The sequence below is a fragment of the Vulpes lagopus genome, chromosome 12 (genome assembly GCF_018345385.1).
Source record: "Vulpes lagopus strain Blue_001 chromosome 12, ASM1834538v1, whole genome shotgun sequence".
Lineage (NCBI taxonomy): Eukaryota > Metazoa > Chordata > Mammalia > Carnivora > Canidae > Vulpes > Vulpes lagopus.
In genome coordinates, this window is record NC_054835.1 from 2,633,661 (window position 1) to 2,660,447 (window position 26,787).

General features: G+C 46.1%; 2 protein-coding genes across 5 annotated transcripts in view; one reads left to right on the forward strand and one right to left on the reverse strand.

The window, feature by feature from the left end:
* Positions 1-5,917, forward strand: part of NEK6 (NIMA related kinase 6) — an 83,617-nt gene extending 77,700 nt beyond the window's left edge. For all 4 annotated transcript variants that reach the window (XM_041724300.1, XM_041724303.1, XM_041724302.1 and 1 more), the window contains 2 exons: positions 936-1,049; positions 4,316-5,917. In XM_041724300.1, the coding sequence (XP_041580234.1) occupies positions 936-1,049; positions 4,316-4,426 (225 nt within the window). In that variant the 3' untranslated portion in view covers positions 4,427-5,917. The remainder of the gene's footprint in view (positions 1-935; positions 1,050-4,315) is intronic.
* A 1,020-nt stretch (positions 5,918-6,937) lies between these two features.
* PSMB7 (proteasome 20S subunit beta 7) overlaps positions 6,938-26,787 on the reverse strand; it is a 63,783-nt gene continuing 43,933 nt past the window's right edge. The window contains exons 7-8 of the mRNA XM_041724305.1: positions 10,119-10,270; positions 6,938-7,177 (exon numbers count right to left, since the gene is read on the reverse strand). Coding sequence (XP_041580239.1) covers positions 7,066-7,177; positions 10,119-10,270 — 264 coding nt within the window. The 3' untranslated portion in view covers positions 6,938-7,065. The remainder of the gene's footprint in view (positions 7,178-10,118; positions 10,271-26,787) is intronic.

The following is a 26,787-nucleotide window of genomic DNA, read 5'->3' on the forward strand; positions in this document are numbered from 1 at the left end:
CGTCTCCTTTCCCAGGGCCCCAAGGTGGAGCCGTGCCAAGTGGCCTCATCACGGGTGGCGACAGCCCAGCTTGTGGTGCCTCCTGTGCCAGCGAGGCCTCACTGCAACCCTGCAGGTGGAGCCTTCCCCATTTTACGGACTAAAAAACCAGAGGCCAGACGCACAGCAAGAGAATACAGAACTGGGAATTGGGCCGGCTGTGGCTGGCTGCAGAACCAGGGGCTGGCTGCCCTCCCACCCTGGAGCTTCTGTGATACACAGGGTCCCGGGCCCCTGCTTCTGGGCTGGCCAGGTGGCCGGCCTTCTTACTCACCTGCCTTCCCCAATGGTGTCTGGGCATCTCGCTTCTCCAGGACACCAGCCACTGCCCTGAATTGCAGGCCTTCGGAGAGAGCAGCTCTGTAGTGGGCTAATGCAAACAGCCAGAATGAAAACCAAAAATGAAATGCCTCACCTCCCCACCCCACCCCCAAAATGCTAGTCCTTGGGTAATTTCCTAAATGTATGACTTAGACATCCTCTCCTGGGTGTCTTTGGAATTGCTTCTTAGAAATAGAAGACAATGCACCAGAGAGAGCCTGCTGGGCCCAGGCACGCATCCCAGCGAGCAGAGCCTGTTTCCCCATCTGCTGTGTGCACACCACCAGGACCGGTCCTTGAGCGCTGGGGCGTGAGGTGGGCTGTGCCTGCATCTCCCTCTCCTTCCTTGTGGCCTTTAAAGTTTGGTCTCTGAAACCTTGTGCTGTTTAACTTGCTTGTGACAAGGATTGTGTTAAAACTGCTACTTTGTTGCATCCCAGCTCCCCCAGAGTTTTGAGGAAATCCTGCTGGGCAGGCTCAGCAAGGACCAGGGAAGGAGTGGTCCCTTTCACCCCTGGACCCTGAGGCTGCGCACTCCTGTTTCTCACCCGTCCCCCCGCCCCCACCCCTTACAGATGGCAGCTCTCCAGAGCCCCTTCTATGGAGATAAAATGAACCTCTTCTCCCTCTGCCAGAAGATCGAGCAATGTGACTACCCGCCTCTCCCTGGAGAACATTACTCTGAGAAGGTGAGTTTGCTGCCACCAGGCCTGGGGAGCCTGGTGGCCAGCAGTGGCTGGAGAGGAGGGGTATTTCCAAAATGCCACGGCTGTGGGGTTGAGCTTGGGTTCACTTAATTGGATGGAGAAAGGAAGGAAGATTTCTGGGAAAGTCACTTGGGGCAGGCCAGGGCGGGGAGTAGATTAATTTTGCTAGAGGTTTCACAGACACCAGGGTGGGCCCCCCACAGCAGTCTGTGGCCAGCCCACTGGCACGGAAACCAGGAGGAGCTGGCCAGCGAGGCCCCATTGGCACACTTCTGCCCATTTGGCTCCCAACCCCGGTGCTCGAGTGCAAGGCTCACTGCTGCAGGTCCCAGATACGGGCTCCCTGTGGCGTCAGACAACAGGAACCAGACGCGGAGGCAGGAGGTGGTGGGGCCTCGGCCTGCCCTAGACCCCCGCTGGCTGCCAATCCACGCCCAGACCATGGCAAGCAGACCGCTCTCCTTGCTGTCATGGACTTAAGTCACACCTTGGGCTTTTACCTTCAACGTTCTACTTTGGGTACCAGGGCTCTGGACACAGGCTGATAGGTCTGGCGCTGGGTCCATGCCGGCTACTAGCTGTCTCTTCATGTCCCTCCCTCAGTTCCATCTTCTTGAATATAGGGCTAATATTTCACCTTCGTGGATAAAATGTGCAGATGATAGGTTTACAATACAGCATGGCTAAGAGTGTAGACATGTGTATATCTACATACTCCCTTCCCTGTTCTTGGGGGAGTTGCCAAACTTTTGAGTCGCAGTCTCCTCAGCTGTAACATGAGGATAACCTAGAGGTGACCTCCTGAGGTCAGTGTAAGGATTAAATAATACATGTGACGGACGTGCTCAGTTCAGCACCAGGCGAACATTTACCCCAATGCCACCTAAAGTAGACACCACATGCAACAAAGGGCCTGGCTCAGGGTAAATGCTCTGTGCCAACTATCATCGTTCTTTCTGTCAGGGGCAACACTAGCAGATGTGAAGGGGACTCTGAGACCTCCCCACCGTGCAAGGACCACAGGCCATAGTATCCTGATAATGGCTCACACTTACGAGCCATTTAAGGCTCAGTAACTTAAGGTTAAGGTAACTTGCCCAAGGTGATATAAATCACAGGTGGTGAAGCCAGGATTTGAACCCAGTGATTCTGCACCCAGCCACTGTGCCATCCTGTTTTGTTTAAGATTTTATTTATTCATTCATAAGAAACAGAGAGAGGCAGAGGCAGAGGGAGAAGCAGGCTCCTTGTGCGAAGTCCGATGCAGGACTCGATCCTGGGACCGCGGGATCACACCATGAGCCAAAGGCAGGTGCTCAACTGCTGAGGCACCCAAGTGTCCCTTCCGTCCCATTTCTTGACAGCTCTTCATAGCCAGTTGTTCAGTTGGGCTGAGGTGCCATCTGTGTAGCTTGCTATAGTCCCCAATCCTGAAGGCTCCGAAGGCTCTGGAAGGAGCAGCCCTCGTCCACCAGGGGCTTGGGCTGCAGAGACCAGGTCTTCCAAAGAGCTCTAATGCTGTGTCCAGGCAGGCCAACCAGAAGGGTCATCAGCTCCCTTTCTGTTGGCAGCCTTCATACTTAATGCCACACTTACTGGCTCTGCAGACTCGCAGAGGACAAAGGTCAAGTAATAGATTTCTTTACCAAGTTAATAGTTGCACTTGGGTTTTTTTTTTTTTTTTTTTCTCATTTTTTCAATTTGGAAATCTGTACTATTTAGAAGCAACTTGGACTTGGAGCAAATCAAAACTTTGCTTGTCTCCTACCCATACATGGGAACTGTAATCTCTGCCCTACAGAGAGGCTGAAATGAAGTGAATCTGGGTAAAGCCCTCAGCCCCCTTCTCTCCTGAGTCAGTCACTCCAACTTTGTGACCTTGTGCTCCCCAGAGCATCCAGCTTTCACCAGTTGTGTTCAGCATTTCTAGGCTGTGTGTTAGGTAGTGAGAGGTGCTTCTTAGCACTGGAGTTGCTTGGCACACTTCACTTTTGAAGTTCACATCGCCTCTTAGAAATGGGTGTAAAAGACACTTGTTTTTGTTTCTCTGGGTTTCAGAAGTTTTCAAACATGCTCTTACTGCCAACCGCATAGTCTGCTGAGTAATTGGGACTCACAATGACTTTACCTTCCTCTGCTTTTCTTGGGTACATTAACTTGTCGGAGGCCAACTACTGCTGCCTTCCCCTGAATACTGGAAGGGTCTGTAAGGTTCTTAAAAGTATTGTCTCATCATGGGCAACCCCAGACTACAGGAGTGTTCCAGTGGCTGCAGGCTCGGCTGCAGCTGCTTGTCCAGGGGCTTCCCAGTGTTCATAAAGCAGTGGAATCCCAAAAAGGTGTAGGCGGGTTGGAGGGAAGCTCCCAATGCCGGGCCCCGGGCCCAGAGGGAGGTTCCTCGTTTGCAACCTGCAACACCTCAGGTGTGAAACATGGAGCAGGTCCCGCAGCCTCAGGGCCCCCTGCATGACCCCTCCACCCTCCCTAGGCTCCCCGAGCGAGAATGAGTAAGAACGGCACTGAGTCCACAAGCCCTCTTATTGAGGACCAACCCTTGTCCCTGCTGCTGCCCCCGACCCCGCAGGGCCATGAGGCCCCTGCAGCACCAGGTATTTAAATGGAAAAAACTGCAGTAAGCCCAGTGATGCAAGTTAAGATGTAGGCTTTTTAAGGTCATTATTTTAATTACCATTAAAATAATTGGCACTCTGGCTATCAGAAGAATGGAGGCGATCAGAGGCTCAAGGCGCCCCTCCCCCGCCCGGAGGCAGGGGCAGCCTTCAGTGTCTGTATAATTAAAAGCTCCGTCTTTCATGAGCACAATAAAGAGGCCGGGGGTGGGCAGACGGCAGCCCTGCTGCATGTTAATGCATTTATTATGATCAATAAGCCTTTGCCTTGAGTTTTGTCCTCTGGTTTGGTATCTGCATGCCTGACAGCAGGCAGACACACACACACACACACACACACACACACACACACACACACACACGAGTGTGGGCAGTTGAAGTTCACAATTGTCTGAACATACAGGGTCTCGAAGTGTGGCCCTCTGGGGCCAGGCAGGCCTGGGAATGGCCCTGCCTCTCCCAGTGGCTGTGACTGCACACCCATCGCTCGCCCTAAGTGCCAGTGTCCCCTTTGGGTCACCATGAGGGCCAAATGGGTTAATGCATGGGAAGTGCTGGCAACCCATCTCCGCAAGGCTGGTTCCCTAAAAATAACGCCTGCCGTTCTCTCCCTTATAGTTACGAGAACTGGTCAGTATGTGCATCTACCCTGACCCCAACCAGAGACCGGACATCGGATATGTGCACCAGGTTGCCAAACAGATGCACGTGTGGACTTCAAGCACCTGAACATGGGCGCAGCGGGCCTTATCAGAGCCGCACCACTCTGCCTTACTTGAGTCTTCTTTCCAAAGTGGCCGCCTGGTAGCCTAGACCAACTAAGACCAGAGGGTTCGGCAGGTTCCTGAGGGGGCCGGGCTTTGACGCAGACGCTGAAAGCAGAGCAGCTGGGGGGAGGGGCACCAGTCACACGTTAACTGGTGGTCACATTCGAAAGTCCTTTCTTTAAACTGTCTGTGGACAATCTCAGCTGGGTTGTTACCAAGGGTGGGTGGTTCGGGGAGCCACTGACACACACACCCTTGTATCTGGATTGTAATGTGAATCTTTAGGATAATTCCTTCAGTGACCTGTCAAGGTTTCTAAGAACAGGAGAATTGCAGGAGACTGTGTGATTTGTAGTGAGCCTTTCAAAATGGTTAGTAGCAAGTTCAATTTAGCTCTTAGAATCTTTTTTAAAAAATCAAGCTGTGTGCTTGCTCTGTTGTAAAAGGATAAAATGGAAATAATTTTTTAAAGTAGAGTGGAGATCTTCCTAATATTTTTATCCATGTTTATAACTTGATGAATGACGATGAGGAGAACCCAGCATCTGGCACAGAGTTTCAGAGGCAGATAGTATTTTGAAAGCCATGTGTGTTTTCCATGCAGCCGCTCAGCCCTCTTCTCCTGAATACCTGCTCTGTCCCAGGCATGTCAGGCACTCCGTCACCTGCTGGAAATGCTGGCAGTTCATTTAACAATCAGTGTTAAGCGTTCTCCTCTGTGGGAAGGAAGCATGGGATACAAAACATATAAATATAAAATGTGCCCTCAGGCTGTTCTCTGTGTAAGTTCTGGTTCTGCAGCCACCTACCATGACCCTGGGCAACTCTCTCAGCCTTTCTTAGTTTCCTCATCTGTAAAATGGGACTAATATTATCTACCTTCAGCGTTGCTGGCAGAATTGAAAATAAAATACGCAAGTAACCAAGAACATTGTAGATGATCCAAAAATCATAGCCACTCACCCCTTCACAAAACTGAAGTCCATGGACCATGCAAGTCAAGAATTAACGTACAACTGTATTATACATAGGAAACCAGAACTATGTTCACTTATTTCTTATTCCCAAATAGGATTAACTGTGAAGACTAATTTATAAATGTGAACTTAAGGAAAACTCAAGCTCTGAAGGAAATATTTTGCTTTTCTACTCAAGTTAATCCTCAAATGGTCTAAGTATCTGTCACCCATTGACTTGGTGACAGTTCAGCCCTCAGATAGAGACATGCCCGCCTACTCAGTGTTCTGGTCAGGTGCTCTGACTGCAGCCAGCCTGCTGACCAGGGGCCCAGGCCCCTCTGGGGACAAAAGACTTGGGCTGGGCCACTGCTCTGTTTCCATGTGTGAACTCTGTTCTACTGTAACCCTGTCGGGTTTGAGACATTTTCTTCAGATGCAACCTCTGCTTTGTTCTTGTTCTCCATGTTGGAAATAAAATGGGGGAAGAGGGGTCATTTCTGTGACTGAGTATAATTCACAGATAACTTTAAAACAGCTTCGTGTTGCAGCACAATTTCCCCAGGCACCTTTAAAAACATAATTTCTCAGGCCCCAGACATTCTGTGTAATCTTGGAATTTTTGTAAGCTCCCCAAATAATTTTGGTTACCGTCAGCCAAGCTGCTGTCCTAAATAATCCCACTGTTTCCCCTACCCCACTCCTTGAATTTGTCACAAGGGAGGCTGCCCTAAGAGGGGGTTCACCCCAGGACCATGGTGTAGGGACTCTCTGGTGTTCCCCAGCCATGCTCTCTCTAGGGGAGAGTCAAGGCCCCAGCTTCTGCCAGGCACTTACTACTGAAAGTTCTTCTGATTCCACACCGAGTTTTGGGCACATATTCTGCTTACAGCTCTTAGAACCTCTACTGTGTCATCTGTGGCAGGATCTACCTCAGACACAGATGAACTTGCGTTCTGCACACCATCTACTTTCGACACCATGAGAGCAACTCTGCCTACCAGGACCCTCTGGAGGCGTGAAATCTCGCCCATTCACTAGGCCTGGGTGCCTGTGAAATGACGGCATCCTAATTATTACAAGCAGCCCCAAAGCGTTCCTCCAACTTCTGTAAAACTGGCGAACGTGCAGTTCACCCAGTTTTATGCAGCTACGGCAAAGCAAACTGTCCACCTAACTTGCTTTTTCCTTGCTACTTAGACCTGACATCTCTTCTTTCCTATTTGGTTGCTGGGGTAAAGGCTACACCGCCCTCACCTTAAAACAAAACAAGAAAACTTGGGACCACCCTGAACAAAGAGAAAAGATTAGCACAAGGAGTGGGCAGAAAGGCTCATCTGACTTCCACAACAGACAAGCCCTCCCCTGCTTTTAGGAGAGTTATGTTGCTCTTATACCTGTGTGAACGCAGATGGATTCCCAGGGAGGGATTAATAGCCTGAAGGGGGGGGGGGGGGGCAGGTCAATAAGCCTTAGTGGCCAAAAAACCACACAACCTCCATACCTCAGCCATTCAATCTGGTTTTCATGTTTTATTGGGTCTCATTCAGCAGACACTGCCAAATGAAGGTCTGAGGGGGGAGCCTCCACTGTCCCCCCCCACCCCAAACTTGTAGAGCAGTAACCATCCATCCACAGATGCCATTCACGAAGTGTCCATTGTCTGAACTGTTTCTTCCAGCACCTCAATTTCCAGGGTGGTGACTTTTTCAGTGAGGACTGCGGTGGTCCCTTTCTCACATCTGTACCGGCCAAACCTAATGGGAGAAAAACAAAGGCAGTTAGGATCCCTTTGAGGGGCTGCACAGAGGGCTGGAGACAAGTACTCAGGCAAGGCAGCAAGCAGGACTGGACTCGAGCCTAGCTCTCCTGATCCCCAGCTCTGTAGCTTTGGTGGGGATTCAACTGCCCAAGGCTCTCTCTCCTCTGTACTCCAGGGCTACAAAACAGGGAAGCCTGGTGGATGTGTGCAGTCAGTGTTCATGCAGAGCACCTGGCACTTAATGGGGTCTCAAACTTCCTTCTCCACCTTACCCTCCCCAGAAGATGCTGAAAAGCACTTGGTCATCTGCCTTCAAACTTCAACCCCACCCCCCGCCCCAAAGCACCTCTTAGGATCAGCAGAAAGCGGACCCTTTTGTTAAGCTGTCGTCACCCTTCTCTTGTGTAGAAACAAGGATGACTAACTGTTACCTGAAACACTAAAAATATGTGGAAGCAAAGACAGGATAAAAATGACCCGCAGCTAGACTCTGGCCTTGTCACTCCGACATCTTCGAGCCTCCAGCAGTGTTAGCTGCTCCCTGCAGCGGCGTGGTAGGTCCCCACTATGTCACACCCCACAACTCTCGGAGTGACTCTTGACAATGGTTTCTCTGAGCACAAGCAGTCTGTAAGAGCCACATCTGCGCTGCTAATTCTCACATTGGGGCCAGGAATTACAGTATCATCAAACAGCAATACAAATCCAACTGTTCTCTGGTCTTTCCCCAGCTGGGACATTATTCCTGTCAATCTGGCAGGACTACAGAAGGCAGCAAGCTATGCCATGACCACGTGCTCCTTGAACATCATCCCCTTAAATGGGCACTGGTGCTCAAATAGGAAGCAGGAAGCAGAAAAAAGTGGGCGACATCAGTGCTCTGCATAAATTCAGGAGCTCATGCAACGAAGAATGGCTGGCCTCATTTCTGCTAACCCTTCAGTCCCCACCACACACTCTTCAAAGGATCGGAGCAATAACACCTGCTCAAGATGTGCCCCAGCCCTCCCCTGCTGGCATGAAGATGTGGCTCCTTCCCCCAAGACTGGTGCCTTGGTGGCTTGTTCTCTCAAAGCCGGAGCCCCACGTGGCTCCTGTGTGCTCAACTCACCTGAACTGCAGCATCCGTGGGAGGCTTAGACACACAGGAGCCTCCTCACTGTCCTGGGTTATGGGTGCCTGGTATCAGCATGCAGGGAAAGCTTCTGCAAAGCATGGCTGCTGAGGGCTGGCAGCACAGGAGCCAACTAAGAGTCCACGCCTGCCCAGGCCACCAGCTCTGCTCCCACCCCAACTGCCCATTCTGGAAAAGGTTCCTCTACTCTGGGCAATGCCTCCGTCCCCCCACCAGTCAGTCACTGGCAGAAAGGATGACCATAAGATTCCAGCGTGTCGCTGCTGGGCCCACTGCCACCTGGCCCCCGCCGAGGTGCCCAGGCAACAAGGAGCGAGCGGCTCTGTCCACAGGGCAGGTTGCACACACCTGCCAGGGGCTATGCCTCCTTCATACTATTTCATGGAGTTTTTATAACTAGCAACAGGGTTATTTTGTTTCTGTTCTTATGTGTTTACAGTCTCCTTTACAGATGAGTAAAAATGTCCCAAAGAATTTAGATGTGCCACCGCTGAGCACAGGTTCCTTGTCCTACACAAATACTACTTTTCAGTGGCTCAAACCTGGCTCCCAGAATCCTCACCCAGGACACTGTTCCGTCTGGATGGAGTATAACCACCTCCCCCTCCCCAAACTCTCAGCTCTTGCATCATCTTGCAAATACTGGGAGACACAGGATGTTGGGAGCTTGGCAAAGCCTGCTCCCCCCATACAGCCTCAAGCCTGGAAGGTGGTTTCCTTTCCTGCTCAAAGTCCAGGAATGCCACAGTTGTTTAGAGATCACCTACGCTAGCTCCCATCATTTAAGAGACAAAGAGACTGACGGGCCCAAAGCCACCATGTCAGGCAATGACACTGCCCCAACCCCTGAGCCAGAACTCTTTGTTGCTGAGCGATCCTACCCTGCTGGGAGCACAATGAGTTCCCACAATGCTGAGCGCAGTGCCGGTTCTCAATGTTCCACTCTTTCCTTGGCATTACTCCTATGGTTTGGAACTTGGGTGTATGTAGTGAGAGTTAAAGGAGGCAAACCAGAAAGTGATGTGCTTGCTGTGCTACATTCACATGAATGCGGTTGCAAGTAGAGCTTAGAGCAGCATCTTGAGCTGCTGAGGCCCGCAAAGAGGTCAGGAGCCAGAGGACGGCCAAACAACCACGTGAGACTGCAAATGAGCAGCTCATCTGCACACACCAGCCACAAGGGCTGGAAACCTTCCAGTTCTATTCAGCAAATGGGGCTAGAACCCTGTCCCGCCACTCAGAGCCTGGGCTGCACCGCTGAGACACAGTGCCTGCTGAGCAGGTGCTGCAGGCAAAGAGCACGGCTCCCCGGAGGGCAGGAGGCACCAGGCAGCTCCCTAGGCTAACTTTTGGGGATTCCTAACCAATGGTTTATAACTGCTTAGGACTCTTAGACCACTCAGAAAAGCTATGGGCTGGCTTCCCTGAAAAATGCTTTTCAGAGAATTCTATATAGAATTCAGGGGATTCTTTAAGATTAGAGAAAAGAACAGCAGGCAATTCAAACCTCTCCCCTGAAACTCCCAGGCTAGGACTCTTTCCTAGGCTCTGGTCCACCTCTCCCATCAACATTTTACAAGTTAAATCACTTTTGTACACCTGACAGCAGCCCAAATCATAAAGCAAATTATGGACATAAAGCATAAAGGACTCAAAGGTCTGTGTGTAAGTTCAGCTTGAGGACACTGGACTTCCGTCACAGGGGTAATCACCAAGAAAACCCTGTCTCAGTGCCATGGAGAGATCAGGAGCGGCCATGGAAGGCAGGGGATGCAGGCAGGATCTCATCTCTTTTACTCACCTAGTCCCCTTCTTGTTGGGCACCGAGTACGGGCGAAGGAAGTCCAGTTTGCTCTTGCTGATGACACAGAGATCAATGTTACTTCCAGACCCCAGGTCGTTGAAGACGCCAGCTGCAATGGCTTCACTTACCAGCTTCTTGGCTTCCTCTTCCTGAGAAAGAGAATGGCAACGATTATGTCCACAGTCGATTGAAGGGCTGCTCTGACAGCCACAAAGTACTCTCACAAGCAGTGCACAGAATCACCAGTGAGGTAGATGTTTTCAATGCCCATTTTATAGATGAAGAAAAGGATCTCAGTACCAGAACGATCTGCCAAAGGTTCCTCAGCTATAAGTAAGTTCAGGAACCAGGTAAACCCTTTATGCATGTGCCCCTTCTTCAACACACTGCTTCACATCAGAAAATCACCGCATGATTGAGGACTCTGGGCGGACAGGAAACAATTTGTCATCTAAAGCAGGGGTCAGTAAACTTTTCTTGTAAAGGGCCAGGTACTAAATATTTTAGGCTTTGTAGATATACTGTCTCTGTCATAACTACTCAACTCAGTCACAGTAGCACAAAACAGCCAGAGACAATATATAAACAAATGTATGTGGCTTGTGTACCAATAAAACTTTATTAACAAAAACAGGTGGAGAGCCAGACTTGGCCCATAGGTTGCATTTTGCTAACCCCTGATCCAAAATGTGCAATGGTTAGAACTGCTTCCAGGTTGCATAATGAAAAGGTCAATCATCAGGGGAGAAAGATGGTGGCAAATCCAAGGGTGTGACCTCTTGCCCAAGTGAATCTATTGCCTTCTACTAGAGAGCCTCAATGTTCACTGAAGTGATTCACTTCTTTCAATCATTCTCTCTTCTTCTTCTCCTTTTAAAGGCAAATCTAAGTCACCAACAGTTACTTGTGAAAAAGCAGATTAATTTATTTCTTTTTCAAGAGGCCTTTCACGTGTCAGATCCTATGCTAAGAGGTAGGGCTACAGTGATGGGTAAGGCCCCAAGGTCTCTGCTCTGTAGGAGTTTAGGTCCAAGCAGGGAAGGGGTATCAGAATATCTCACAAGTCTCCGAGTAACTATGATGCGGTGTGATAAGGGCTAATGGATAACTGAAAAGGAACACGGGCTGGGTCAGCAAAGCTTCAGGGAGGGCTAAAAGGCCATGCACTAGGCACGCACAAAACAGGGCAGTAAAACCAAAGGCAGGTAGTAGAAGCAACAAGGTGGGACCTGGCGAACACCAAGTACAAAGCTCGTTAGGCAGCAAGGAGAAAATAAACCATTCTCCCAAGGAAGAGACTCTAACTCGTGCTGCACCTTCCAATCTACTAGCACATGAGATTCCACAAACATGCAAGCTGAACTAAAGAGGTCATCTAAGTACCACCCTTTGAGAAACTTTACTCCCTACCAATGTCCAGCCTGAGATCACCAAAGGGCAGAATTGCAGACTTTTGGCTGTGGGATTTCAGTGACATGAGTGCCCTCTACAGACTCAGAGAAGGATAAAGAAGGCTCTGCTTGGAAGTGGGATCCTCAGCAACCCAGCAGTAGGAGCAAGGGGGTTATTCTGGTCTTTATCCCACCAGTTTTTTTTTCACTTCCTGAGTGGTACCAATGTTGGACCAAGGGAGCTGGTTATTCTCTTGTGATTATATGGCCCAGTGAGAACTCATCCAAACAGGATCCTCTCTTCAGGAATTCTCTGCTGAAGCTCCCAACAAGCCAAAAGCCAGTGCTGCAGGTGAAAACAAAGAAACCATCTTGGAGATGGCTGCTGCTACCATACAGACAGCAAAACTCAACCAGTAACTTAACAAACACAGCCTCATTCCAACCCATTTCTCTTGTTAAATGACTCCAGGTTTGTGTGGGCCTGTGTCTATGTAGGGGCACCTTCCTTATTCCCTTGCTCCTCACCCACCCTCTCTTCTTCCTATGCCAACATCATGGCTTTTTCTCATTACTGCTGCTGGTGGCTACTGGATGTCACAAACCCTGCTGGCAGTACTTAGGACTGAATATTTAAATTTCCCAAATCATTGTATGTCTGAGGATGGGGATGGGGGAAGACTCTGAGGAAATGGAGATCTACACGTGATATCAGGCGGCATACCTAATGTCCATCAATGAAACTGAGCCCATAGATAACTAGAATGCTGACAGTGCACAGATCACAAGTGAATCTTCCTCTATGTTGCAAATATTCTGAAATGTGAATAGATGAACTTTAAAACTTAAAAAAATGTGAAGTATTCTGTATAGCTTGGTTTATTCATAAAATTATTGTATGTGCTTTTAAGTGTAAAGGACTTTTAAAAATTGGACAAACAGACCTTTTAAATTCCTTTCCTCCCCACCAATTCCAGAGAAGATAATTCCTTAAGGAAGAATATCTCACAAGTCTCCATTTTTTTTTTCCCAGTTCTACTCGCATTTCATATACACAGGATTGAAGATGTTATAAAATGGAATGAACCTGACATTTTATTGAGCATCTACCGTAAGTACTGAGTTAGTCATATTGATGATCATTTTTACCTCTGCCCTCAACCATCTTCTGAAGTTAGTATGGTCAGAAACTATAGCTAAGAGAGTGAATGACTTGCCCAAAGTCACCAAGTTAGTAAACAGTAAATTAAAACCGGTCCACTGGGCTCCAGAGCCAGAATGCCACAGTACCCACCAGCTCACAAGAAACCTGTCTCAACTGGAGGCTTCTTAGTGAGTTGGGGACAGTGGACAGCAGGTCCCTGATTTAGGGGTATGTCCCTCCTTGATCACCTAGGATCTTCAGAACCTGAGCGAGTTTAAGAGAAGGATGGTGGTTGCCAATGGGCAGTTCCTCTGATGGTTGTTTCTGTAACAGGGACAGGGGAGCACTGTATTTTCCAACTTGCCCACAGATCACCACTTTCTACAATGTAACATGGCAGCGATTAATATTAAAAACATGTATCTTGGGAAACGTGGGTGGTTCAGTCGGTTAAGCATCCAATTCTTGATTTCAGCTCAGGTCATGATGTCAGAGTCATGACATCAAGCCCAGCATGGGCTCTGCACTCAGCAGGGAGTCTGTCCGAGATTCTCTCTTCCCTCTCCCTTTCCTCCTCCCTCCCCTGGTTAGCACTTGCACTTTCTCTTTCTCTTTCTCTCTCTCTCTCTCTCTCTCTCTCTCTCATATATAAATAAATAAATCTTTTTAAAAAACCCTATGTTTTGGGGCACCTGGGTAGCTGGGTAAGCATTTGAGTCTTGATTTCAGGGTCATGAGCATACATTGGGTTCTGCATTTTGCATGGAGCCTGCTTAGGATTCTCTCTTTCCCTCTCCCCTTCCCTGCACATGCTCTTTTTAAAAAACAAAACCCAAAAACAACCCATGTCTTATTTCACATATCCCCTGCCCCTACCAAAAACCCTCAAAAGGCAAACAGTGAAAATTTACCAAGCCTCTCTTGTCTACTCATTAGTCAATGTCTTCAACAAATATTTAGAGACACCTACTATGTTCCAAGAAACGCTTCGTATGTCAAACACAGTCTTTTGCCACCATTATTTCCACACTCAGAATTCTAGACACATATGCAAATATGCTACTGAGCATATTCATCCTGTGTTTTCTTTAGAGTGGAGTTTCACAATTAAACAACTCTTGTCTTTAACACGTTCTAACAAATATTTAAGAAAACCATTGAGAAGAACCACCAACTGAAAGCAAGAGGTGGGGAAAACAGCACATTTTTATCTGTCTCTGGCCCACAATAAATGTAGGAAGCACTGTTCCTTCCTTTAGGATTCATTCTTCATAGGGAAATTGCATCTCCCTTTTCTGGAAGCTGCAGGGTGACCCGGGGACAGCTGCTACCTGTGGCCCCACCTGATCAGACCCAGGTGCCATGCTCTTGCCCACTGCCAGGCTGCAGTCCTCCCCTGGCCAGCTGCTCATGGATTTACGCTGCTAATCACAAGGGGCCATCGATTCAATGTGCATACAGACCAGCAGGACTCATCCTGGCTACCAGAAAAATGGCCCTCCAGCCCAGTGGCTTTTACTTTGAGACCCTCGACCAAAACACCACCACCTGGTGATTAAAAGTTCACCAGGAAGATGTGGAGGCAGACCGGGTCTGAATCCCATTTCCTACTTACTGCTGTACAACCTTAGGCAAGTCACTTCCTCTCTCCAAATTCACTCTCCTCCCTTGTAGTATAGTGACAATAAATCAGGATTTACCAAAGGACTGCTGTGAGAATTAGAAATAAGGTATAGAAAGCACCTACTATAGTGCCTGGCACATAGATGTTGCTTAATAAAAGGTAACTTCTTTATTAAAGCAAGCCAGAGGGCTCCTGGAAGTGCTAAGACAAAATTCACCTCGAAGTAGTGACTGCCTGTAACAGAAACCCCGGGCCAGGAAGATCCAAGCAAACCCACTGACAAATCTGCCCACAGTTCTGTGAAGAAGTTCCTATAATAATTAATCTAAGCAAAAGGCATACTCCCTAAAAGTTCAGAGAATATAAAAGGAGCACTTCCTGCTTTATGGCTACAAAGACCAAACTAACTGGGAATATCAGTCCCCCGGGCCACCCCTGCTTCTTAAATGAGATTACAATAAGAGTGATGTACTGTAGTACAAGTCAGCTGTGACAAGCAGCACTTTATAGAGCTATCTGTTTGTCTCCATCACTGCATCGTGCAATGTGTCCCTGGACTCCAATGTGCAGCTCCATTTACCGCTACATGACAAATGGGCAGCACTTGTAAAAGGCACAAAGAGGTCCACGTCGGCCATGTAATGGTCACCACAGCTGTACCCAAGTGCTTGAGGGGACAAAACAGACCCCCAAGTTCATTAAACTGACCAGTAATGGATCTTTCAAAAAGTGCCTTAGGAATCGTACAGAAAAGGCTAAAATAAATAACTCAGCATGGAAGGCTAATCTGAAATGGTGTTTGATAAATTATTTATAACACAGGCGATTGTCTGCATTTAATATTGGAGCTACTAGTAGCATCTTTAAAAGATGATTTATGTGTTGTAATGCTATTAAACTTTATATTGGCCCACTGCTAGCTATAAAGTCTGCTGAGATTTAGAGAATGAGTTTTAAACTGTCACTGCAACATCATAGGAGATGGAGACTGTATTAAATCTTTACTTTAAACCTGTTATCTAGAGAGTTGCATTTTGTAGACACTCACAAACTGATAGATTACCTCGGCATCCACTATGGTGCAGGTCCAAAATAGTACTGCAAAGAAACTTTTGTACATTATTCTTTTCGATAGCTACAATAGAATTTCTCTTCTCACTTAAATGATTTTTAGGGATCCCTGGGTGGCGCAGCGGTTTGGCGCCTGCCTTTGGCCCAGGGCGCGATCCTGGAGACCCGGGATCGAATCCCATATCAGGCTCCCGGTGCATGGAGCCTGCTTCTCCCTCCGCCTGTGTCTCTGCCTCTCTCTCTCTTTCTGTGACTATCATAAATAAATAAATAAATTAAAAAATAAATAAATAAATGATTTTTAGATGGGGAATGTCACCAGAGTAAAATGTAGGTGCCCAGCCACTGGGCACCCCGGACAGTTCAGTATCAAGTTAATACTCTTTAAATAAACCCTCTATGCCCCACCACTCAGTTATGCATTCCAAACAGCATTTTACTTACATCAGAGGCAGACAAAACATTAAATATGCATTCAATGGAAAACCTAACATACTATTTTAGATACACAGCTTTGGAATGTGAAAACACGTGTGTATGGCAAGTCATCTGAAACAAACTGACCTCTATCTAAAAATTTTTCAAGAATTTAAAAAAAGAGAATTGGTTATTTGCTAGAAATAGTCATATATGTAGCTGAGGCACTGACATTAAAGGAATTGAAAAAAGAAGAAATAGCCTTTTTCACGGAGGACAGAACTCCCCTGGTTCTGCTGTCCTCTGGGGCACTGCAGATGCATCCCTTTGCCTTCTATCCCACCAGCATGCCAGGAATCAGGGGACAGCAGCTCTCCTACCTCTGCTCCAAGGAAAGAGAGATGGGGGTGGCATCACAGCAGGACCCTCTCACACCTCCCATCAGTTTTCCCAGTAGCTGCAAAATCTACATTTGGTTCACAAGTTTCCTAAAAACTAAGGACGTTAGCCACTGAGAACTGAAGCAGTGCATATTCATATTGGAAAACCTGCATTATCTTTTGTCACTTTGATCTAAAACAGCAAAAAATGTGATTGCTCTGATGATCTGCAGCACAGAGGATTAAAAGTCTGGGTGTGATGAGAGTTTGGGCTCTAACAAGAGGACCCAAACCACCCCCTCTCCATCCCTGTACCCTAGGCAGCTAGCACGTGGCTTGGTGTGGATGTCAACAAATGATAACATGACACAACAACTTCAAATGCATTCATGGCTTTGCCAACCTGAAAGATGAAATAAGTTACGAGACAGATCATGCCAAAAGGAGTGTTTCCAAAAGGGCACCAGGGAGCAACAGCACTCCAAGACAGGTAAACACCTGCACAGAAGAGGTTTAAACATAGTGTTCTGTAGCAGCCTGTGGACACGCTGGTGTTCTGCCTATACCACTGATACGGCCTGGAGGAGTCATTTATGGCTGATGGTTGAATAATGTTTAAAGAGCTCAAAAAAGTGTTTAAAACAGTCCCCCCACAAGCAGAATGTTTCCTGCACTCTGTAACACACATAATGTATCCCATGTGTGGCCACATATTTTACAGTGGAAATGGTTAATTTAACATTTTTTCAGGCTGAGCTGTGTGACAAAATCAAAGGTGTCTGAGTTTTGGTTCTGGCTTGAGCAGTCTGGGTAAACATGGCCTGCCTGTGTGAACCCCTGGGGAATGGTTAGGTGTACTGAGGTACAGTTGGTGCTGAGGGTGCCCAGAGTGGGGACTGAGGTAGAGACTGCGTCTTTAGGGTCTAGAGGGCTGTGCCACTTCTTTCCCCCATAGCTTTTCTGGCACCCAGGATCTGAATGATGCAAATAAGGAAGGACAAACCTGCTATAAGTGCTGGAGTGCTCTAAGGGGTCTTCGGCAGAGATGGGAAAGGGTGTTCACCCTTTGGAATCGCCAAAAATGCACTACCAACTCGGCCCATCCCAAATCATTAAAGGATGCCTAATTATAACTCAGGGCCAGGAGAGGAGATGTCTGAGGCTGCTGAACCACCATGAGCCAGAAACAGCCGCTACAGAAAAAGAAAAGCTCGAGACAGGTGGAGTACTGATGGACATGGAGTTGAGCTCTGGGAGCCACGGGGTACCCGTTAGAAGAACAAGGATAATGCCTCTGTCCAGGGGCTGTTGAGAGAACAAAGGGACGGGAATGTCCCCAACACACAGACTTTACAATCAGAACCATGAACCAGTTCTACGGGAGAAGGGAAGACACCAGGGTGTAAGAGAACCAGGGCACCCATCACATCCGCTAGACCTAAGCCAAACGCGTATAGGCCTTACTTAGTCTTCATCACCACCTGTAAGCAGAGGCGCCTGAGGCTCTTAGGAAGGCTGCTAGCACACTGAAGGCACGCAGCTATGGAAGTGGGCATCAGGGATCAGTGCCGGGGTAGTGCCTTGCCTCACCACAGCCCACTTCCTATCCTGCCACAGGAAAGCTGGTGGTAGGGAAAAGGTCTTGCTGGATTCTGAGACAGCGAATGGGAGGAAGAACATCTAAGCTTCCAGAAGGAAAAGGACCAAGAGAGACAGGAACATACTGCTTTCCGTAAGAAGAAATCAGCGTTCACAGCATATGTGTATACAAATATATATCTCCAAAGCTGCAGTGAATCAAATATAATCAGAGAAAAAAACAAGACTAGGTTTGAATAAAACGTAAGAAGTATGCTCAACAATCCACCAAATGAAAACCAAGCTGCCCCAGGTAAAAATAAGATCTTCATAATATTTCTGTCTCTCCAGCAGTTAGTGATAACTCTGCCAATAAATTCCTGGAGATGAAAACAGAGGGGAAAAAATGAAGTGAATGTTTCTTGGGTAACAACAAAGATTAAAAAAAAAAGAGAGAGAAAAAAAAAAAGAGAGAGCCACACTCCCATCTGGGGGATGGAAAGTACTGCCGAGGGCTGGGCACATGTGGGAAGGTTACTGTGGGGACTGTTACATTGCATGATCCTGCTTCTACAGCCTCACGAGGACTAAAAAGGACTAGAAGGAGATCCATCAAGTACAAAGCACCTTTGAGGAAGTTTAAAGACCACATACGAGGCAAGTTTCACATGATGCAAAACCCCTGAAAGAAATGTACAGGTCAGTTTAGTCAGCAAACACCTACTAATGTTCTGATACGAACATGCTCTGCAGCCACTGTGCTAAATAAACACTGGGAATAAGGTTCGAACAAAGAGCTTGCCCCAGAGAGTGTGGAGTCCAAGAGGGAAACAAGAAAAGCTCACCACAATGCGGTGAGAGGTGACAAGAGGCAGGCCTGATGCTAGAACTAGAGGGGTATAAGGGCTCACAGGGCGCAGCAGACAAGGCTGAATTCTGACATATAAGTAAATGGTAGCTAAGCCAAGGGATGGAAGTGACGGAAGAAGGAAAACTGACAACAGGAAGGAGAAAGGCGTGGCTGAGTACCAGAGAACCTTACGGGCCATAAAGGGCCCTGCATTGCGAGGCGGTGGAAGTGGAGAACTTTAAGCTGGTGCATGATGTAGCTGGGTTTGTGCTTTATGAAACTACAACCTGGAGGCAAGAGAGGAGAAGCCAAAAGCAGATAGAGGAGAGCAGGTGATTACAATGTTCCCAGCGAGATGGTGGCAGCTGGCTGGGAGGAGGACCATCAACAGGCCCGGGAGGCTGGTGTGGTCAGGTGGGAGTGCAGGGGATAGGAAGTAGAGGGTGCCGCCTGGACTTCCAATGTCAATCACCAGCACTGACCCCACTCTCAACCAACTCAGCCATCATAGAAAGGCCCTTTATAACTTCTTGGCAGCTGTTTTTCTGGTAAGTGGATAGGAGATAATGATTAACTTAATTATATATTCTAAACACTGGTAAGCTTCTGCAGTAGGCACCCTAACAGGTATCACTGAGAATGGACAAGATAAAGGCAGAACCAGTGAAAGCTGTTGTTTGGGGGGGGGGGGGGGGGGGGACGACGACATTTGCCAACTTGTAAATGCCATTTCATTGGTGGCAGGGGCTCTCAACCCATGCCTGTCTGCCCTCTGGAGTGTAATAAAAAGAGTATAAGGGGTCAATTAACTGTGGGGGGCAAGAGCCAAAAGAATAAGGAAGTTCTAAGGGAAAATCATGGTCGTGAGGGTTTGGCCACGTGTAAAGTAAACTTATTAGAAAGTTGAAGTGAACAGACCTAAGTAAAGCAGAGAGCAGATGGGAGGAGAGGGGTAAAGAGGGGAGTGGAGATCATGGAGCTACCCACTCAGACACTTCTCCACAAGGCCATGGCTGATCACTTTTTCCTGGGATTCTGGGCACACACAGCCTTCAGATACTCTCTGTTATGTAAGGTTCTTGGGAAAAAGGGGGGAGCCTTCCAAAGGGACATAAAGAAACTTCTGGAGCTGATGGATATATCCACAATATGACCGCAGTGGTGGGGCTGAGGGGAAGAGGGAGGCAGCAGAAGCAAAGAATTTAAGAGAATGAAGACCCAGGAGATCTAAGTCCTGCTACTTATGAACTATGTGACCCTGGTGGTAAAGTCAACATTTTTAAGTCCCAATTTCCTCATCTGCACAAGAGGCCTGAAACTATCTAGCACTGGGGTGGTCAAGAGTATTAAATAAGCGCACTCTACACACAGCAGAAACTGCTAGCACAGTGCCGGTATATGAGAAATCCACGATGGGTGCTGGCCTGATCTAATTCTCTTCTTTCTCTACCATTCACAAACGCCGTTACCAGAAGGCTAATTCTTGCAGAACTACCAACACAATGGACAACTGATCATAACTCAGTACTCTGTTTTCTCAACCCCTAATTCAAAGCAAATCAATTATGAATGTAGCGCCTGTACTAAAAATGAAATTCAAAATGATGCCGTAAAATCCTGTGTTCACATGAACACATTCCATACAGAATTTACTGCCATGCCAATAAGAACTGTACCAAGTGGCACATTTTCACTTATTATATTTCATTAGAAATATTATCCTAAAAGAAGGCAGAAAAAGAACCTACATTACTATGTGCAGGCACTGCGCCAAGTACATTCTTCCACTTCTTCCACTTACTATTCTAAATAACCCGTTAAGGCAAGAACAACCTGTATATCCATTTTACAAATCAAGGTAACAAAGGCTCAAAGAGGGAAAATGACTAATCCAAAGGCACATGGCCAACAACTGGAGGGCCTGAGATTCTAAGGTTTTGTCTGACTCACATGTCCATGTTTTGTTTTTTCACTCAGGACAAGAGAACCTCCATACAACTAGTCTCCAAAATCACTAATGATGCTTGTCGGGTCCTTAGGTGTAACTTTGATGAACCCACTCATGGGTTTACCTTTTTAAAATGTTTAACCTCTAAAATTCTTCAAAGATGCAAATATAAGTCTTACATAATGCTGCTCAATCATTCCATCAATTCATCATGTTTGTTAACAGTAAAACCAAGAGCATCCTGATGGATTTCTCTAATACAGACTGTATGCTCATCGAACCCCGAACCAACAGCCTATCACCTCACTGCATCAGTACTACATTCAAATATTTGCATTTCCCTACATGGATAAAACCTCTCAGCAAACAGAATGAGTCAAATTGTTTTTAGGTCACCCTGTATATCAATAAAAAAGATACCACTTAATTTTCCCATGAGGCCATCTGTGGACTGTAAATCTTAACTAAAAGTGACCAAAAAAGCCAAGTGTACTTTAGTTTTCTTTTGTCATTTTGGGGCAAGAAGCAGTCAGTGGATAAGAGAACAAACTTTTTTTTTTTTTTTTTAATTTTATTTATGATAGTCACAGAGAGAGAGAGAGAGAGAGAGAGAGAGAGAGAGAGAGAGGCAGAGACACAGGCAGAGGGAGAAGCAGGCTCCATGCACCGGGAGCCCGATGTGGGATTCGATCCCGGGTCTCCAGGATCGCGCCCTGGGCCAAAGACAGGCGCCAAACCGCTGCGCCACCCAGGGATCCCGAGAACAAACTTTTATTAAGCCAGAGTGCAATTTACTAACAATCCCCTTAAGTACTGGCTCAAACCCAGGTTGTGAATGAGTTTTACGTTTTATAAACTGAGGCTTACAGGGGCTACACCAGAGGCAAAAATCAATCTTCATGCTCAGACCTCTTCAAAGACTATGCATGCACTTTCCATCACGCCCTGTTTTTGCTGCTCTGTCACCCTAATTCAATTTAGCTTAGTTAAAAGAAACCAATGTATTTATTTGTCAAGGAGCCAAAGTTAATGTACCCTTAAATCTTTTCAATATCCTTGTATCGTCACAGTTCCATGTTTAGAAAAACTAGATTCTGACATTATGACAGGCTGACAATGACTCCAGGTGTGACTGTGCTCTGTATGCTGTCCATTGCAAATAGTTTCCAAAATCTGTACTACTAGGTGGAATTTTAAAATATCAATTTAGCACAACTTCATATCATTTTCTTATTTTTGTTTCTATACCATTTCAGGGTTAGGGGGAGAGGAGTATAAATTACCTCACAGAAACCCACAAGTAACATTATCCGTTAAGGTTAAAACTTTAACTCCCTTCCTGAGGTATGCTGCTGGGGTCTCATTACAGGAGGTAAGCTCACATTCCGCCATGCACAACACACTAAGTACCAGCATCTCCCAATTACACTGCAACGGAAATCTCAAAGGACATTTGAAAAGTCTACACAGCTCCTGCACCCACTGCCGAAACACAACCACCTCTAATGGAACGTGGCAGCTTTCTAAACTAAATATTCACACGCAGGGACAGGGATGCTAAGCTCAGCCTTATCCCACACTGAAGAGCAGATGCTAATTAAAAGGCCACACTGACTCAGGAAATGACCACCCAGACAACTTTGGACACCGTCTGGAGCTCCGTTTTCCTGTTTCCAAATTTGTTCAGCTGTCCAAACTTCCAGGGTTATACAACCAAGAAAAAGTTAGAGAGGAGCCCCTCCCCCCACCTTGCACCTTTGTACATGATGTGATGATGCCCCTTGATCTCTCCTTTTCTGCAGCCTTCCTGTCCTACCCCTTCCCTCAAACCCCAAGACAAAAAAAAAAAAAAAAAAAAAAAAATTTAAGCGAGGAGGCACATGCACTTTGAGGCCATCTCAAAGTCCTCAGATGGATTCCACCAATTTCCTCTGTGCCTCCCACAGATGTACCACTCTTAGACTCTGCACACCACACTCTCAGTAGGTGCTTGTAGGCCGGTCTGCCCCACTAATTTGTAAATGTTACTAAGGAAGGGACCATGGCTCACAACAAGGCACAGACCTTGGCACCCCACTGGAGATCAGTACAACTTAGGTGAATGGAACATCAGGCCACCCTTAACAATCTCTGAATGATCGCCACCTCTCAATAGTTTATAAAGGCTCCCATGATGCTTCAATGGGGTATAAAAGATGTTCTTTTGGTGATGTAGGTACCAAGAAACTTCTGGTTTCTCAGCCTGCTGCCCTTCTGCCTTTGCCAATTTTGATGTCTTTGAGAAAGCACCATTTTTTAAAGCCTTTACAACAGTAGAAAGTATCCAGGTTATGTTCGTTCTGACCATAATCATTTGGCTATTTTTGGAACAGTTTTTACTTCAGCTAGCAAAATCAACACTGTGACACAAAAAAAAAAAACAAAAAAAAAAGAACCTGTCATAATTGTAGTAATGGCTTTGAAATCTCTCATCTAAGCCAACTTTACTCTTATGTCTCTTAAAAATTGCTAATCCCTTCAAATATTGGTAGTTCCATTTATTCAGAGCTTTGGATACATTGTATTTCCCAACGTTTCCCCGTTGAGTTGATACAGATATATGAAACCTGTGAAACAAAACTTCTCTGCCTGTGCAAATTACAGGAGCATTATTAAATTACCATATGTTCCAGATCAGAAGGTAAAAATAGTACAGCAGCCCAGGAAAACTTCCCAGCCCATGAAAGCCGACAATTATTGACCTACAGATCAAGTGCTCAAGTTCCCCTTCTCTTGTAGTAGTGGTCCATTTAACATTTAAATATCTCATCTAAGTATACCACTCTTGGGACACCTGAGTGGCTCAGTGGTTGAGCGTCTGCCTTCAGCTCAGGGCATGATCCCAGGATCCAGGATCAAGTCCCACACAGGGCTCCCTGTGGGGAGGCTGCTTCTCCCTCTGCCCATGTCTCTGCCCCTCTCTCTCTGTATCTCTCATGAAAAAATAAATAGATCTTTAAAAAAAAAAGTTTACCATTTTATGTTCATTTACAGAAAATATAACATAAATGTATACAGGTGCCACATTTAAATATTTAGCCCCAAGTGTTATTTTACACTTAATTTTTCCACAGAGCTAATTCATTTTAAAAAAAAGAAGAAACTTTCCTACAATTCTTAATCACACTTGAGCGTGTATTAGCGAAATGTGTAACGTATAGCTGCTTTGCACACCCACATGCTCACCACCTCCCACCTCCCCCTTTCTGATATCACACACCATACAAGTATAATAAACCATGTTAATATTTCATACCACTGTGAAATATGCTGGAGTATCAATTCAACATCTGCTGTCTTTAGGGTCTGGGAGTCCCGCAGAGACACTTTCAATTTGTAATTGAGTTCTATGCTGAATTAATCAGCAGTTTATCTTTTTTACTAAAATAACGTCTTCACCACTAACCCAAATTTACATTAACAATTTATGCCAAATTACCTGCCAAGGCAAAACTTATAAGATTCTAAGCTACCATCCAATAACATTCAGTCCTATATTTCATTTCTTATATTTCTCTAACCAATATACAAGAAAAGTGGAAATCCATTGTTTAAGAGCTGCTAGCCTCTAACCACAGACAACCTTTTGGATCCCTGACACAGAGCCTTACTTCTGACTGCGAAATTCGGGGCGGGGGGGTTCCCCTCTTCTCCTGAAAGCCAATGTTCAATAAGTGGTTATGATTCAAAATTTTTACAAAATAAGAGTTCCGGGATGGAATGAAATCAGTGAATAATAAGAGTTTCTTTTCTTTCTTTTCCCAAGGAGCTATGGCAGTCCAGTCTTGGCTTGAGTAACAGAAAAAGACAACCTAAATAAAGGAGACATTGTTAGTGTCTTAAATTATGTCCCTGAGACGCAAGTTAGTAAAGGCCATTCAACGTGGTAAGAGATGTATAAAGAAGTTCATTTTCTCTTTGATATTACATCGAATATTTTTTAAAGATTTTTAAAAATTATTTATGAGAGGGACAGAGAGAGAGAGAGAGAGAGAGAGAGAGAGACAGGGAGAGACACAGGCAGAGGGAGAAGCAGGCTCCACACAGGGAGCCTGATGTGGGACTCAATCCCAGGTCTCCAGGATCATGCTCTGGGCCGAAGGCAGGTGCTAAACTGCTGAGCCACCCAGGGATCCCCCTACATAGAATATTATATTAGAATAGAATATTATGTTAACAAAACTAACTTCCTTTTAATTCTACCCATACAGTTGAAAGTCACACCAAACATTTATTTCTATTCAACAGTGAAATCTAGCTCTTTCCTCTCTCTGATTGAAGAGTTGCTGGTCACAAAGAAGTTAAATTTTGCCTGCTGGATCTTGCCACAGGTGCAGAAAGCAATATACTTTGTGAAATATTTCTCCTATACAGAATATTTCCCCCTGCCTTTCTCAGTTATAGGAAATATGTAAAGTGAAAACATTTCAAATGGGAACACCTGCTCCAAAGAAATGCATCATAAATAATTACCTATCTACCAGAGTAAAATAATCCCTCCTTTTCAATCTACTTTGCCCATAGCTGTATAAGGAATTTCCACCATCATACAGAATGGCCTCCTGCAATACTACCTCTGAATCGCAGCACCAAGTATAGTGTAATGCTTTGCATTCAGCTGGTACCCAATAAGTACCTGCTGATTGATTACATATTGACTTCACAAGAAAATAAAATTCAGTGGGCACATGGCATAGTGTGAAAAAAGTACTGCACAGAAAGATTTTTGGGGAAAAAAATCAAAGAATTCTCCAAGTCAGTAATGATGGCAGTGTAGCATTTGTAGTACTTTCAGCATGCCTCAAAGATCTGGAGTTAGAGGACTTCAAATTTTACACAGGGTCACTTCCCTCAGATCTGCTGACTTGAATTCTAGAGGCCTGGCCCCCAGAGGGATCCATTTCTAGCTCACTGGAGATTTTGGTAAATCATACCTCTTTCTGGGCCTCCTCTCATCTAATCCCCTTTTATTTCCTGAAACTAAATGGGAAGACCTAAGGTACTTTATAAAATTTCCTTTGCCCCTTCCTCAAAGTACCCCACTTTGAACTTCAACTTGTATCATAGGCAGAATAAAATGGCAAGGGTGGAAATGACAGCCCCACCATTAAGTAAGGGTCTGAAGATACAGAGATGAGGACACACAGACTCAGCTAAATGGACATTAAGCAGCCATTCCTAAATCAGGATGATGAAGAAATCCTACAGACTTAGAGGGAGAGTGACACCTGGGTGGCTCAGTGGTTGAGCATCTGCCTTTCGCTCAGGGCGTGATCTGGGATCGAGTCCTGCATCAGGCTCCTTACAAGGAGCCTGCTTCTCCCTCTGCCTATGTCTCCTGCCCCCCCCCCCTTTCTCGGTGTCTCTCAAGAATAAATAAATAAAATCTTTTTTAAAATAACAGTAATAATTGGAGAGAGAGAAGCAGTGAAAATTCCAGACGCTGTACAGAGGGAGCAAAATCTTGCTCTTGAATCATCAGGAGAAAGACCAAGAAAATGTCCATCTACCTTATAAAATATCACAGAAGGAAAAGATTCCAAGGGAACAACCCTAACTCAAGAAGTTCCTTTCTGGGGATCCCTGGGTGGCTCAAAGGTTAAGCACCTGCCTTCAGCCAGGGGTGTGATCCTGGAGTCCCGGGATCAAGTCCCACATCAGACTCCCTATATGGAGCCTGCTTCTACCTCTGCCTGTGTCTCTGCCACCCCCGCCCCTGCCCCCACCCCCGTGTGTGTGTGTGTGTGTGTGTGTGTGTGTGTGTGTGTCTCATGAATAAATAAATAAAATCTTTAAAAAAAAATAAAAAATAAATAAATAGAAAAAGAAGTTCCTTTCTGTGTCTCCAAACCTCACTCACTAGTGAGCTCCAATTCAGGAGAACAAACTCATTTGTAAACAGGACAACTCAAAATATCGGGTCTGGTGAGAAGCTCTAACCATCAACTAGGTCTTCTCATTATCTATTCTAACGGTTTAAAAGTAATTCTCCAAATCACCCACAGAATCATAATGCCAACTTCAGTATCTGTTCATTTCTAAAATTAACTGTTTAACTCCATTGGAAATCACTACTTATGAGTAATCCTACTCTGGGCCCCTAGGGTTATATTTTTGGGTTCTGACATCTCTAAAAAAAAAAAAAAAAAAAAGGGATCCCTGGGTGGCGCAGCGGTTTGGCGCCTGTCTTTGGCCCAGGGCGCGATCCTCGAGACCCGGGATCG